Here is a 15,218-nt window from a genome sequence, read left to right as displayed (position 1 = left end):
AGAGCAGGAGGGTCGGGCTGAAATCACAATAAAAGGTGGCTGGAGTCCGCTTTTCATCCAGTGCTCCACACGCCAGGCAACTTCTGCTGCTGACTGCAACGTGAACCAGACTGAAGGAAGTCACATCAAAGGTAAGTTACAGTTTTTGTAGCCTTTAAAGGCATGCTTTCAAATAGTTTTGTTGTCATGTTAATATTGTGTTTTTTTCTTTCTCAGATGCAGAGGGGCTTTGGGATATTTTGCATGTCGCTCATCTTTTGTGCAACTCTTTCCGAGACCATCGGGCTAGTTGTTGCGGTAAGCAGTTCAAAATTCAGTACAACGTTAATGTTAACCTCCCACTTAAATTTAGGTGCCAAGAATCAATGTACCAATAAAGACATAAAGACAACAGAGACTAATAGAAATGTCAAAATGATATCAAATATCATTATAAAGTAATCTATTTTAGTTTACAACAAAATTTTTAAGCAGCCAATCACAAAAATAAAATGTGTATATGTGAGTATATTAGTAGTAAAAAGTTCAAATCTTCAAGTGAATGAAGACAAAACAAGCTAAAATCACAGATTCACAATGAAACCATACAGACCATGACCAAATCCAAGAGCTCAAACTTCCCAATAGCAGACGCTACAACATGTAACACAGAGATGCAGGTGAGGTTAAATTCAATTCAAGGAACCAACCCATGATTCCATGATTTCCAAGAGACCCTAAATAAACCCACATTAAGAATCCACATGTAAGAAAACTAAGGGGGAAAAAAACATATTCAGAAATTTACTAGGAAAGTAAAATACACAAACTCCCTGCAGGCATATGACAAGCCTACAGACCATGACAATAAGGATGTTTTACATTTAAGAAAAATGCTCTTAGATTTACACATCAAAAACTCATTAAAACTGTCTCCTTGTCCTTTAGCTGCTTATTGTATCCATCTTTATATCTTGCAGGCAAAAGAAAAGCGAGGCTGGACTATGAACAGCGCTGGCTACTTGTTAGGGCCCCGTAAGTGTATACACACACACACACACACACACACACACACACATGCACGCACACACACACACAGAAGCTTACATGCACACACCAGCGCATATTGTTTTGTGGTTGTTCCAGTAACGTTGTTTACAAAAGCCTCATTAATAGTATGTGGTGAAATGGCCCAATGCTAATTTAGTGTTATTCAAAGATTATCATGAGTGACTGTTGGGTATCCAGTTTTGTGTGTCAAGGTATATATTCTTACCAGCTGGAGTTTGAGTCATTCCAGGGCAGGAACCCTGAAGAATGTTGTCCCTTTGTGTGCATGCGTGTGTGTGTGTGTGTGTGTGTGTGTGTGTGTGTGCGTGCGTGCGTGTGTGTGTGTGCGTGTGTGTGTGTGTGTGTGCGTGTGTGTGCGTGTGTGTGTGTGTGTGTGTGTGTGTGTGTGTGTGAAGCCCAGGTAAAGGTTGCTCCTGCCTCATCCTGTGTTTCAGGTCGTATTGATCACCTAATTCAGATAAAGGATTCTCCCAGTGCCAGAGGCAGAGACGAGCTGGTCACTCAATGTAAGATAGAAACATACAGCTGCTGCAGGGCCTTGGGGTCACCAGGAATTGCTCTGTTTAAACATCACACCTTTTAGCTGCTTTTGTTTCTTTGCTTATGTATACAAATGTTGCAATTCTGTCTGTGCTTTGAGCCAAGTAACGCATTGATGACCTCAAGAATGAGTTAAGGAAGGTTTAGCATACAGCATTTTTGAGACTTTGGAGGATTACACTCCAGATGCATCGTGTTGACAGAATGGGAAGAAAATACGATCGTTTAGAAGACTATCGTCACGTTCACTGCAGAGAAGATGTAGCACTGACTAACACAGAGTTTTCACTGTGATATCCGAAATAGCAGTACAGCTGACAAAGAGCTGATAGCCCAGTAACTTAATTTAGAAGTTTTACATTTTTTAATATTATCAAAAATATTTTCAAGTCATGCTACCAATTTATTTTATTAACAATTTGCTGATAAAAGATTGTATGTAAAGATCAAAACACAAGGTAGATCCAATAGGACTTTTTTACCCTGGATGGCAAACATCATTAAAATACCTTATTTTTTCATGCCAGGGTCTCACATGTAAAACTTTAGCTAGACTTTTAAAAGCACACAAAGAGAACAGGGGGTATTAGTTCAAGGACTACTTTAGCTAATGACGAAGCCCCCAATTAGAGTCAAACAATTGTCACATGTAAAAACCACTCAGAGTAAATGACAGCACTGAAGTATGTGAGCTCACTATAACAACACGTAGCTGGTGAGTAATGTTGCAAAGTGAGACAAACTGGCCTGATACTGTACATGTTTTCCATTCTTCAAATACAAATATGAGCCAATATAATGTATTCAACTCATGTGAGCTTCACATGTTAAACTACAAATCTCAGTCAGGTTGCTGTCTGTTCTTTAATTTCAAAATATCACAATAACATTTTTAATTATTGGTCTAGCTTAAGAATACTATGTAGTACAATAGTACAGTTACCGTTATTATTGGAATTGGGAAGAGTATGATTAGTAATTAAAGCAAATGAAAAAAAGGAAATGCAAATATTTTTAATTTACAATTTTAACCGGAGGCCACTGAACTCTGCACATGCTACCTCAACCTGCTCTTTAGGCACATAAAAAACAAATTAAAATGTAAATGTGGAGACACACCGACAGTCTACAGCACACTACCATGGCTAAGTAAAACCCTCTGCTTGCCTGTTATTTTATGTTGATTTTCATCATCACTAGTGTTTCAGTGCATTTACTTGTCTGTTAAAACTGCCGTTCAACAAGTGTGCTTTTTCTATTCCTTCCATCAAACCTCTACTTACTGCAATTCCATGAGCCAAGCCCTGCAGGTGGTCTGTACGAGTTTGGAAAGTGAACCAAACAATTACAAACCAAATATCATGCTGAAACTGTGTGACGTGTGAACAATGTCCTTTAGAACTTCTTACAGGAATCAGGTAGCGGTGTGCACTGTGTATGTGTGTGTGTCTGTTGTATGATGCCTCTAAACCAGTGGGATATTTGTACGTATTTTCTGTTACATACACAAAACTTTAACCATTTACTCCATATTATTTTTACTTTGTCAATTGTCATTTTCACCTTAATCAAACAGAAAATTAAATGTCACAGCCAGTATATTAAAAAATTAAGCAGCTGAAAAGGATTATTATTATTGTAAGTACATGAAAATTACACATAAATCACATTTACCAAAATGTTAAAATTGCTGAATTTCTAGTGAACTGAGCTGATAATGGGAATGAATTAATTAAATGCTTAGTTGGGCCATCTGATGTTTGTATGAGCGCATCAACTGCAATCACTCCTCATTATCCAGATGGACTAGATGGACTACATGGACACACGAGACTAGGAGACAAGCCGGGTCTGGCTGGGAAGAGGGACATAGGCCAGGAGGAGGACTTCAGAACAGGTCTGTATGTCTCACAAAGAAACAGGACAATCTTTCTTCCTCTTAAAGAAGATATTTTATTTTGAGTGTTATTTAACAATAATCAAAAGGTATTTTATGATGTATCTTCTTGGTTAATTTAATTTGATATACTGAATGTTTTGCTTTTATTACTGTTTTATGTATAGCTGTCATGTTGATTAGCTACCTTTAATGTATAAGGAACACTGAGGAAGGAGATGGTAGAGGGGGAGACCTAAAATGCCTTGAAGAAAATAGGAACTTGTAGTCATTTAAGTCCTTTAAATAGCCCAAAAGAAGAGGAGCCACATATATTTTAAAGGGAAACAGTGCAATAAAGCCTCAAGTTCCTAAACAAAATAATACCCCAGATTATTTATTGATGTATTATTTAATATTTTGTGTCTTTTACAAAAAAAATGCTAGTTTATATTTTGGAAACTCTGGAAATGTTTTATGTGTTTTATGATCATTTATCTAAAACACTGAATAAAGAAATCTAACAAAAACAAATAACAGCAAAAACAAGACAAGCAGTGCTTGTACCGTTTAATCTAAAAAAAAAGAAGACATCTTTTAAAGCATACCAAAATTAAAGCGATCTCTCTCCTTTCACCGCATCATAAAGTGTCATAAAGATTTTCCATTCATCAAGCCTTTAAATTACTGTTGTAGAAATCTTCACTGGTTTTCAGCAGCGAAACATTTCCACTGCGATGGACTAAGGCTGAAAGCAATAATCACAGAGTGTGAGGGCTAGTCAAACTAGGATCATTGGAAGGTGAAATGTTTTACATTTTTACGTTTTGTTTTTTTTAAAGAAAGCTTAGACACATCTACTTTGTATGGAATTCAGTAGCCTTCATGTTTCATTCCCATTAACCTTTGTTCATGAGTTCACAACTGATGCTTTGTTTAAATCTAATACTCCTACTTGTATCGTAAACCTTAGTATCTGAGAGAATTTCATTTCTCTGTATGATCTGTGTATATCAGAGCTCCTGCCATTTCAACCTGTCATTCTTGATGTACCTCCACAGGCGCCCTGAGAATAGCAGATGAAGAAATTATCCACACTGTCATTGACTTCTTGTCATACCTCAAACTTAAAGGTAATGCTTCTCACTTATTTGAAAGCGAGGGGAGTTCATGAACAAAATAATACAGGTCTGCATACAGAAGTCACTGCAACGACAAACTCTTAAAAGCACACCAAAGTTTGATTAGCGAACTTTTTCAGGTCTGTATATCGGTCCATTTGTTAAACATGGAAATATTCTTTCAGTGATAGAATCTTCATTTTCTATTGAATTAGCACACAAATTACCCCATGCACAAAACTAAATGTGAAAATGTAATGTTGCATATTTGACTTTATGACATCTAGAGGTGTGATAATATTGAAAATTGTTTAATCTAATCATACAATAAAACATACAAGTTTATCATCAGATCAAACCTGGCAGGGAACCTGTATAGCCATGTATACTGATAGTATTATTACCATGTCAGAGACTGTTCAACTGACTGCTAGTGCAGTATTTCTAATCAGCCAGTTACATTGCAGGAACTCAGTGATGCACAAGTTGGCCTGTTGAATTCTGCATCTACAACATGAAAATGTGAATCCATCCAGGCTTGTGCTGAAGGTTCAAGCTGTATGTCTTGGCAGAATGGTACCAACTGATCATATTGTTAATGACCATGTCCATCCCTATGTTACCAACAGTGTACTGATCCTCTAACAGGATAGCGTGCCATCTCACAAACTCACCTCAAACTGATTTCTTGAACATGACAATGAGTTCACTGAACAGTCACCAGATCCTTCATGTGATAAAATCATGTCAAAATTTTCTTGTCATGTCCAAAATCTCAGGATAATACCTTGATGATTCAATGCCACAAAGAATTAAGGCAGTTAGCAAGGTGAATCTAATAGAGTGTCTGCTGAGTGCAAACAAACAGAGGTATGATAAAATGAAAAACAACTTTCTGCCTATTATGTCTCAGTATTGATGTTCTGTCTGTTCTGTTTGTGCAACATTACAGAGATGGGAGCCTTGGACAGCCTGCCTCCTTCTGTCACATCAGATGAACTGGCCAATCCCTAAGGCTTTTGCTTCTCTGTTATAATTGTTGTGTTTCAACTCTTCTCTGGACTCCAACTGCCATAAATGTATTGTAGCTCCTAAATGTTACAATATTGTAGCTCCTAGCACACTGGTAGGTTGGTAGATTTGTTCTGGTACCATCTGACTGACTGACCCTCAATATCAGATCTTTCTCCTCTTGTGTAAACAAAATTTTATATCCTCTTAAAGCCAGTAGTTGTGTGCTGACTATAGGTGGATCTACAGAATTGGTACTTTTGTATAAAACAACTCTATATTATCACCAGAATATACTATTATGTGTTTTCAGAGAATGGAGTGAAATAAAATAAATGGCACTAGACTCACTGAATAATTTGAATTTATTTCCTTCTAACAGTCAATTACACTGTTTATCACTTACATTTTAGCTACAATTAGTTTGTAACAAACATGCCTACACCTCTTTGATGTATGTTAAAAAATCTAAATTCAGAGTTTTACCTATGTAGTGTCTGCACAGTGTTAAGTGGTGACACTGGGGCCTTCCTGAGAATTACTGACGCCACAGGAGATTTCTTAGTCTCATGACGACTCTCTATGCTCAGCCTTTGACTTGAAAATTGAAGGTCAAATAGTGTGCAATGACGTAGCTCTGACCGACACTCATTTTGTAATGGTTAGAGACAACCTGTAGCAAGTAAGTCTTGACACTCACACAATAAAAGAACACAACAGTTGTTGGTGCCAAATAACCCTGTGGCACGGCATACAGGATATGACAAAACTCAGGAGTGAATAATGGCCCAGTTACGCCCAGCCAATAATTGACCAGAGGATCTGCATCAGTGGTGTGGTCCTGCCTGGAGCGTCAGCTGGTGAACCAGCCAGGTATTTCAAAAGTGCCTTTGTTCCCACTACTTTTAATCGAGGTCCCATTTAAGCACATTGCCATGGGCCTCATTGGGCCATTTCACCAGAGTGCAGCGGGATATTACTTTTAGAGTTGGATGTCTCGAGACCAATATTGTTAATGACCATGACCAAGACCACTTTTACGTGGTCTTGGTCTTGTCTTGGTCTCGCTGTCTCGGTCTCGCTATCTCAGATCGACATAGTGGTCGGGAGATTTGGAGTCAACAGTATCCGTGACACACAACGTAACGTTCGATAATGTGTCATGCGCTCTAAGAGCCGTGCTTTGAGAGTGCTTTGTAGTGAGTCAGAAGAGTCGACTCCCATTGAGCGAGAGCCGGCTCCTCACTTAATTTCCTTTCGCTGCTCAGCTCTCACACAGTGGCTCAGCTATGCGCCAATTCCTCCATATTGTGGCCAATCACATGCGAGGATATAGGATAATATCATTATGTGAAAAACAGAGAGCGTGAGAGACGCGACAGTCAAGTGGAGCGTGTGTCTGTCCTCTCAGTAAGTGAGTGAGACAGTAGACAGGGCTGAGGAGGGCTGTGCGAGTGCAAAAACACATAAATATGCCTGACACCCGAAGCAGCATCTGGCTGCAGTTTAAAGACTTTTTTGTCTCGGTCTCAATCTTGGTCTCGTCTTGACTTTGTCTTGGTCTTGACTCGGTCTGAAGCAGTGCTACTGTGCACCATTTCTGCCATGAGTGTGGAGCTGGCACTGATTCAAGTGGGCATCCCATGAAGAGATAATAGCTGACTAGCTTTGAGTTACTGTTCAGCAGGAAGCTGCAGAGGTGTGTTGGACCTGATTAAAGAAAACTGGGAGGAAGGTCCAAGCCCAGCTAAAAAAGAAATTCAGTACATTCTGGACCCGAGAGCAAAGCTACACACGTTGTGGAGGTTATCACGATAAAATTTACTACAGGCCCAAGAACTTCAGCAGTGCCTGTACAGCAGAGGGATAAGGCTCAGATAATTTTCACCAAGAGACAAAGTGCTTGTATTATCCATTCTTCTACTTGCCAAGTGGCAAGGACCTTTCATGGTCACACGGCAAGTGGGAGATGTTGACTATGAAATAGTCCTACTCTCCTTAAAGCATGGAGAAAGGCTGAAACAGTTTTTCTCGTGAGCCTGGTGAAGGAAAGAGATGAGTTGGGGCTGGAGTTCCTAAATTCCACCATTCCCATCTTCCTCTGTTGTGATGACCATTTCACACAAGCCCAGAGAGTAGATGCTGCTGTATTGCAACATCGTTTTGCAGATGAGTTCTCCCTCCTGCCTGGTAATACCTCGCTCAAAGAGCACCATTTTGAAATGCACCTTGCTATGGTTGTTGCATTCACAGTCCTGTCAGTTACCTGTTGTTTCGAATGAACTGGTGGAACTGCTAAAGATGTGGGTAATAAAAGAGTTGCACAGTGCGTGGTGTAGCCTGTTAGGATTTAAAATGATTAAATGATGCAGTTTTTTATGATTTTATATACACAATGCAATGTGCTCATAAACGAGTTGGCACTCTGTGTTTAGACGGTCAAAAATGTCGTTCAGTGGTATTGACTGGACTGAAATATTGAGAATTGACGTAGAAGTGCAGAGGGTCTTTTTTGCTGCATGCTTACACATCACACCAGATAATGGTTAGAAGGACATTTTCTGGGCAAAGGGAGTCTGAACAGAATGTCCCGAACTAGATAAATGGAATCAGAAGTAGGTTAATATTAAATAATCAAGGCTGGACAGGGAGGTGTATTTGTCTCTGTCATTCCAGGAAAAGGAGCAGATACGAGGTCAGACGTGAGCGGAGCAGGGGACTCGAAGGGAGACATCAGGAGCGCCACGTTGGTTCCAGAAGAAGATAATTATCATAATAATGATTTTGTTGGGGTATAAAACTGTACGGGCAAATTCAGGGTCGTCTTTTCAGTGAAGACAGATGACTGTGTTCACAGAGAGGTCCAGCACTGTAAACTTGTAATTCTAACTGCTGAAGCAAATTAAATCTTTTTAAACAGAGGATATTTCTCCTCTACTTCCTTTGAAGAAATTGAACACAACAAGCCCCATAGTTGTTGTAGTGAAGATTTCAGGTCTATACAATTCTGTGTTGACTACTGTAAGGTGCATGAGGTCACAGTTTGATGCCCAGGTCGACCAGTTCCTGCACGGGTGGGCACTGCTTGTTTTTTCACGACACTGGCAGATTCCCTTGTCTCCAGAGTCCAAGGGAAAAACGTCCTTCTCCTCTCCGTGTGGTTTATGCCAATTTTTCACACTTATGTTCAGCTTGTTCAGAGCTAAACAAGCTTAATTATTTTAATTAATTACCAAATGAAGGACAGGTGAGCTTTTGAATTTGAACTTAACTCATAAGTCATGAGAGCATTATCAAAGTTGATTCTTCACATTGACTTGCTCCCATTGTGGTAACACTAACATTAAGCTAGTGTTATTTATTTATTTATAGCAGCTTGACAGTAAGAAATGAGGTGCTGAGGTGAGTGTGCTGTTCTCATTGTATAAAATGTAGCATGGTACCTATAGCATTTTTAATTACATGTTTCATTTTTTCATTATTACAGCCAAGGAGTTATTTCTTTGTCCCAGGAAACTTATCAGTACAGAGTTTTTCAACGTAGATGACTTCTTTCCTATGAGGGACAGAATTTCGGGTGGAAATTTATCATTTATACCTTAGTGTGTTCCTTTTAGTTCCTTGTTTTGTTTTTCACTAGTTCTTGTTCTTGTAATATTCAAAATGAGCAATTATAGGTATTGGTTTGTTATCATCCTTTTTTAGCAGCATCAAGATAGTGGATGTGGTGAAAAGTTATTTGGTTGACAGTGTCTGCAGGGTTCTTAAGCTGAGTGGCCGTGAAGTCCGTCAGTAACTTCTCTGGACTGACAGGAGACTGATCAGAAAAACAGCCCCTCACCATAATAGGAATCACAATACATGAATACAAATAGCTCGATTATAAATATCCAGACTATTACAGACATTAAATAGAATACTGAACATGCTCCTGTGACTGGCCAGCACGTCATGGAGTAGGTGGGAGGTATTGTCCAGCATTGTCCTTATCTTGAACAACATCCGCCTCTCCAAAACCACTGTAAGGGAGTCCAGCTCCACCCCCACAACATTGGCCTTGTAGATCAGTTTATTGAGTCTGTTGATTGCAGCCCTCAAACTGCTGTCCCAACATACAAGACTCATAGAAAATCCTGAGCATTGTCCAACAGATGTTAAAAGACTTCAGCTGATTCAGAGAATAGAGATGACTGTAGAGTGCAGTGGTGTTTTTAATCCAGTGCAGTTTGTTATCAATGTGTACTCAAGGTATTTATAGCCCTCCACAATGTCCACATCAACCCCCTCAGTTGAAATACAGGGTCACAGGTTTCCTGGTCCTCTTAAAGGCCAATATCAATTCTTTGGTCTTTGTTAGACTGGTTCGCTGTCTCATCACCCTCACTGACGCATCCAACCACCGCAGAGTCATCAGAACACATCTGAAGATGGCATGTCTCTGTGCAGTGGCTGAAGTCTGTGTTGAAGAGGAAGGGGGAGAGGACGCTCTCTTGTGGTACCCCTGTGTTGTTGATCACCTTATCAGACACACAATGTTGAAGACGCACATATTGGGATCTTCCTGTTGGGTAATCAACAATCCAGGACACAGAAGAGGCATCCACCTGTGTTGCTATCAGCTTATCACCCAGGAAGGTCAGCCTAGTGATACTGAATACACTGGAAAAGTCGAAATGACCGTCACCATGCTCGCCGGCTGGCCCAGATGGGCATAGACACAAATGAGCAGGTAGATAATGGCATCCTCAGCTCTGAAGTGGGGCTGGTAAGTGAACTGAAGGAAATTATGATGTGGCCTCTGGATCATTGAGAATAAATAATTGAATCTTGGCAAGACCATAATTTTTTTTTTTTTGAAGCAACCATTCCCATGAGTGATATGGATAGAGACTTCCATCTAGATCATCTTCTACTTTCTTTAAAAGTGGGATGTAGTTTAATTTAGTTAAATCTGCAAACCTAGTAGAAACATTAAAGCTAAATATTTAATATTTCCAGATTGCTGTGGGGTGAAGAAGGATTATGAAAGGAGCAATTAATCGCAAGAACTGTAGATTTTAACTGGTTTATCAAATAATCTGAAATGCTTGAGAAAGAGTTTATTAATGTAATTATCTCAGAGAGAGTGGTTTGTGAATGCTGGAGAAAAAGCAACACATCATCAGCATAAACACTGATTTTATGTTCTACATTCTTGCATTTTATGCCCTTAATCACTATGGCTGTCTAATTGCTGTTGCTGCTAGTGGTTCAATAAAAATTGCAAACAGTCACGGCTGAGAAGCCGGTGTGTTGTGGTATGGACCCAGAGACAGAATGCACGGGAGGAAAAACTGAGGTATAACAAAAAGCAATCAGTTTATTTAGGCTGATAGAGAAAAACAAAACAAAACAAAGGCAAACACAGGCAAAGACTAAATGATAACCTAAAGTGGGAACAGCTAGAACAAGACATGAAAACTATGACATAAACATAAACATGAACCTAAACAGGAGTACGGAAAACCGAGACTTGAGGAGCCATGAAAATCCTTAAACATGAGGCGAGATAAACAGACAACCCAACAATGAACAAAGGGAGACAGAGGACTGAAATACACAGAAGGGTGATGAGGGAAGTGGAAACACATGGAGAACACAGCTGACACGAAGGAACATGACGCCACAAGAGAAGCAAAACTAATCACACTGAACATGGAACACCAGACTGTCAAAATAAAACAGGGAACATAATGAGACGTAAACATGACAACATGAGTTTGACAAAAGGATGTGGAACACACAGACATGAAATACAGTGGCTTGCAAAAGTATTCGGCCCCCTTAAACTTTTCCACATTTTGTCACATTACAGCCACAAACATGAATCAGTTTTATTGGAATTCCACGTGAAAGACCAACACAAAGTGGTGTACACGTGAGAAGTGGAACAAAAATCATACATGATTCCAAACATTTTTTACAAATAAATAACTGAAAAGTGGGGTGTGTGTAATTATTCAGCCCCCTGAGTCAATACTTTGTAGAACCACCTTTTGCTACAATTACAGCTGCCAGTCTCTACCAGCTGGTAGAGCTGGTATGTCTCTACCAGCTTTGCACATCTACAGACTGAAATCCTTGCCCATTCTTCTTTGCAAAACAGCTCCAGCTCAGTCAGATTAGATGGACAGCGTTTGTGAACAGCAGTTTTCAGATCTTGCCACAGGTTCTCGATTGGATTTAGATCTGGACTTTGACTGGGCCATTCTAACACATGGATATGTTTTGTTTTAAACCACTCCATTGTTGCCCTGGCTTTATGTTTAGGGTCGTTGTCCTGCTGGAAGGTGAACCTCCGCCCCAGTCTCAAGTCTTTTGCAGACAGGTTTTCTTCCAAGATTGCCCTGTATTTGGCTCCATCCATCTTCCCATCAACTCTGACCAGCCTCCCTGTCCCTGCTGAAGAGAAGCACCCCCAGAGCATGATGCTGCCGCCACCATATTTGACAGTGGGGATGGTGTGTTCAGAGTGATGTGCAGTGTTAGTTTTCTGGCACACATAGCGTTTTGTATTTTGGGCAAAAAGTTCCATTTTGGTCTCATCTGACCAGAGCACCTTCTTCCACATGTTTGCTGTGTCCCCCACATGGCTTGTGGCAAACTGCAAACGGGACTTCTTATGGTTTTCTGTTAACAATGGCTTTCTTCTTGCCACTCTTCCATAAAGGCCAACTTTGTGCAGTGCACGACTAATAGTTGTCCTATGGACAGATTCCCCCACCTGAGCTGTAGATCTCTGCAGCTCGTCCAGAGTCACCATGGGCCTCTTGGCTGCATTTCTGATCAGCGCTCTCCTTGTTCGGCCTGTGAGTTTAGGTGGACGGCCTTGTCTTGGTAGGTTTACAGTTGTGCCATACTCCTTCCATTTCTGAACGATTGCTTGAACAGTGCTCCGTGGGATGTTCAAGGCTTGGGAAATCTTTTTGTAGCCTAAGCCTGCTTTACATTTCTCAATAACTTTATCCCTGACCTGTCTGGTGTGTTCTTTGGACTTCATGGTGTTGTTGCTCCTAATATTCTCTTAGACAACCTCTGAGGCTGTCACAGGGCAGTTGTGGAGCTGTTTTGCAAAGAAGAATGGGCAAGTATTTCAGTCTCTAGATGTGCAAAGCTGGTAGAGACATACCCTAAAAGACTGGCAGCTGTAATTGCAGCAAAAGGTGGTTTATCTATATGTGTCGATTGCCAGTTGTGCTGAGTTCGTGCTGTACTTAACCTGTCAATGTCTTCATTTAGTCAAAAGCTGAAATCACCCCCAAGAACAAGTGAGCAATCTTGGTGTTCAGAGAGTGCACTAAAAAAACACGTGAAAGAATGAGGGGTCATCAACATTGGGCCATATATATTTACAATATATAACTTTTTGTTAAGTATAAATCATTTATTCATCCATTCTCTTATCCTTATTCTCTTATTCAGGGTCGTGGGGGGAGAGGGGGCCTATCCCAGTTGTCATAGGGTGAGAGGCAGGGTACACCCAGGACAGGACGTCAGTCTGTCGCAGGGCTAACACATAGAAACACAGACAACCATTCGCTCTCACATTCACTCAGGTGTTTTAAGTTCGTCTGTAGCTGTGACAGGCCTATGAGTCTCTTGTAATAAAACAACATCTGCCTGTAGTTTTTAAAACCTGTTAAATATCTTTAAACTCTTCTGTCTGTAGCCAGCTTCATGCACATCCATGTGACAAACTTCGTACGTCATACGTTTGTAAAAAAAAAAAAAAAAAGGTTCCATAAAAGTGTAATATGTAGACAAGAGTGGTGCTTGGTGTTGTCTGATTATGTGTGTGCATATCAACTTATATAAGCTAGCGTGTACACACTTGTCGTGTGTGTATGTCATTGACAGTAATTGTCAGCGATTTATCTGTCAAGGTTTGCTATGTGGCAGGCAGGATGTAGGAGCCAAACACAGGACTCACAGCACAGGAAGTTAATTGAAAACGGCAGCTTTATTAAATAGAATAGAATAGAATAGAATAGAATAGAATAGATCTTCACATCACGCAGGACCTGTCATGGTCCTGTCACATCAACACCGTGGTGAAAAAGGCCCGACAGCGTCTCTACCACCTCAGACGCTTGAGAGACTTCCAACTGCCCTCCAAGGTGCTCAGGAACTTTTACTCGTGCACCATAGAGAGCATCCTGACGGGAAACATCTTAACCTGGTTCGGGAACAGCACCATGCAGGACAGACGAGCTCTACAGAGGGTTGTGTGGTCAGCTGAGCGCACCATCCGCTCCGAGCTCCCTGACCTGCACTCAATCTACAGCAGGCGGTGCTGGACCAAGGCCAGGAAGATCGTGAAGGACCTCAGCCATCCCAAAAACAGACTGTTCTCTCTGTTGAGGTCAGGAAAGCGATTCCGCTCCCTGAAGACCAACACAGAGAGACTGAGGAGGAGCTTCTTCCCGCAGGCGATACGGTCTCTCAATCACACCACCACACAGTACTGACCCACACATATGGTTCTTACACACACACTGGACTTTCTGGACTTTGGTTTTGCACAACACTGGTCACTATATTCTTCATTTCCGGTTAATACTTGTACAGCTGCTGTTATTGTGTATATATTTATTTATATTTAGATTTCTTCATACATTCTTATATAGTTCTATACTGTGTATTTTGTTGTACAGTTATTTTATTTTCAACTTTAATTTATATATTTATCTTTATCTTATTCTTCCCAGTTAAATTTACCCTTCATTCTAATTTGTGTTGTACAGTTATTTCATTTTTAACCTTAATTTATATTTTATTCCTTCCTAGTTAAATTTACCCTTTTTAATTTTTCATATTTATTTCCTATCTTATTCATAGCCTTTTCCTTTTTTGTTTTCTTTAGGTCACGAGCAGTTGTCCAAGTATTTCACTACATATCGTACTGTGTATGACTGTGTACGTGACAAATAAAATTTGAATTTGAATTTGAATTTGAATCTTTACTGTCACTGTTACAAGAACAAGGAAACACAGTTTGGCATCTCTCTGTTAGCAGCATGTAGATTTTTACATTAAAATTCCTTTAGAAAAAAAACCTTGAAATTTAAGAGATGCCTACACAGGGAATGTATGTAATAATGCAAGTATCTACACCGATAAGTACAAGTTATATGTACCATATAAAGGAGCAGGTGCAATGTAATGAGCAAGTGATCAGTGCAATATACGGTGCAATGTAATCAGTGGTAGTGCACACTGAGTAGGAGGTATGTCTAGGGGTAGGAATGCTGGTTGCTATTATAATAAATACAATTTATAAACAGAGGTATGTTGGTTACATTATACTATAATAAATATGGTTTATTGCTGAAAAATCCTCCATTAAATAAACTAAAAAAAAACAACCCCAAAACAAACCAAAACTCTGAACATGGAAACTAAGAATTAAAACACTGGGAAACAATAAACTCACACTAGACAACAAGAAAACAAACCTGGGACTGAGAACTAGGAATTAGACAGGAGCACAAGGGAAACCACAGCAGTGAGGATGCACAACATGACAACAGACAGAGGAAAACCCAGGGCTCAAATACACATGGGGGTAACGAGGGCATGGG

At 40.0% G+C, this 15,218-nt stretch overlaps 1 protein-coding gene across 2 annotated transcripts; it reads left to right on the top strand.

The window, feature by feature from the left end:
- gal (galanin/GMAP prepropeptide) lies at positions 1 to 5,944 on the top strand. Of its 2 annotated transcripts, XM_004556185.4 has the most exons (7): positions 1 to 131; positions 217 to 297; positions 960 to 1,014; positions 1,485 to 1,556; positions 3,392 to 3,487; positions 4,528 to 4,599; positions 5,540 to 5,944. In XM_004556185.4, exons 2-7 carry the CDS (start codon positions 217 to 219, stop codon positions 5,599 to 5,601), a joined length of 438 nt encoding a protein of 145 aa, XP_004556242.1. In that variant the 5' UTR covers positions 1 to 131; the 3' UTR covers positions 5,602 to 5,944. The 2 variants fall into 2 exon arrangements, with proteins under 2 accessions (XP_004556242.1, XP_004556243.1); XM_004556186.4 differs by lacking the exon at positions 1,485 to 1,556 and having other exon boundaries at positions 10 to 131.
- Positions 5,945 to 15,218: the final 9,274 nt, after the last annotated feature.

This window comes from Maylandia zebra, linkage group LG7 (assembly GCF_041146795.1).
Source record: "Maylandia zebra isolate NMK-2024a linkage group LG7, Mzebra_GT3a, whole genome shotgun sequence".
In the NCBI taxonomy this organism is placed as follows: Eukaryota; Metazoa; Chordata; class Actinopteri; order Cichliformes; family Cichlidae; genus Maylandia; species Maylandia zebra.
The sequence above is the reverse complement of the archived record's forward strand: the minus strand, read 5'-3'. Positions and strand labels throughout refer to the sequence as shown.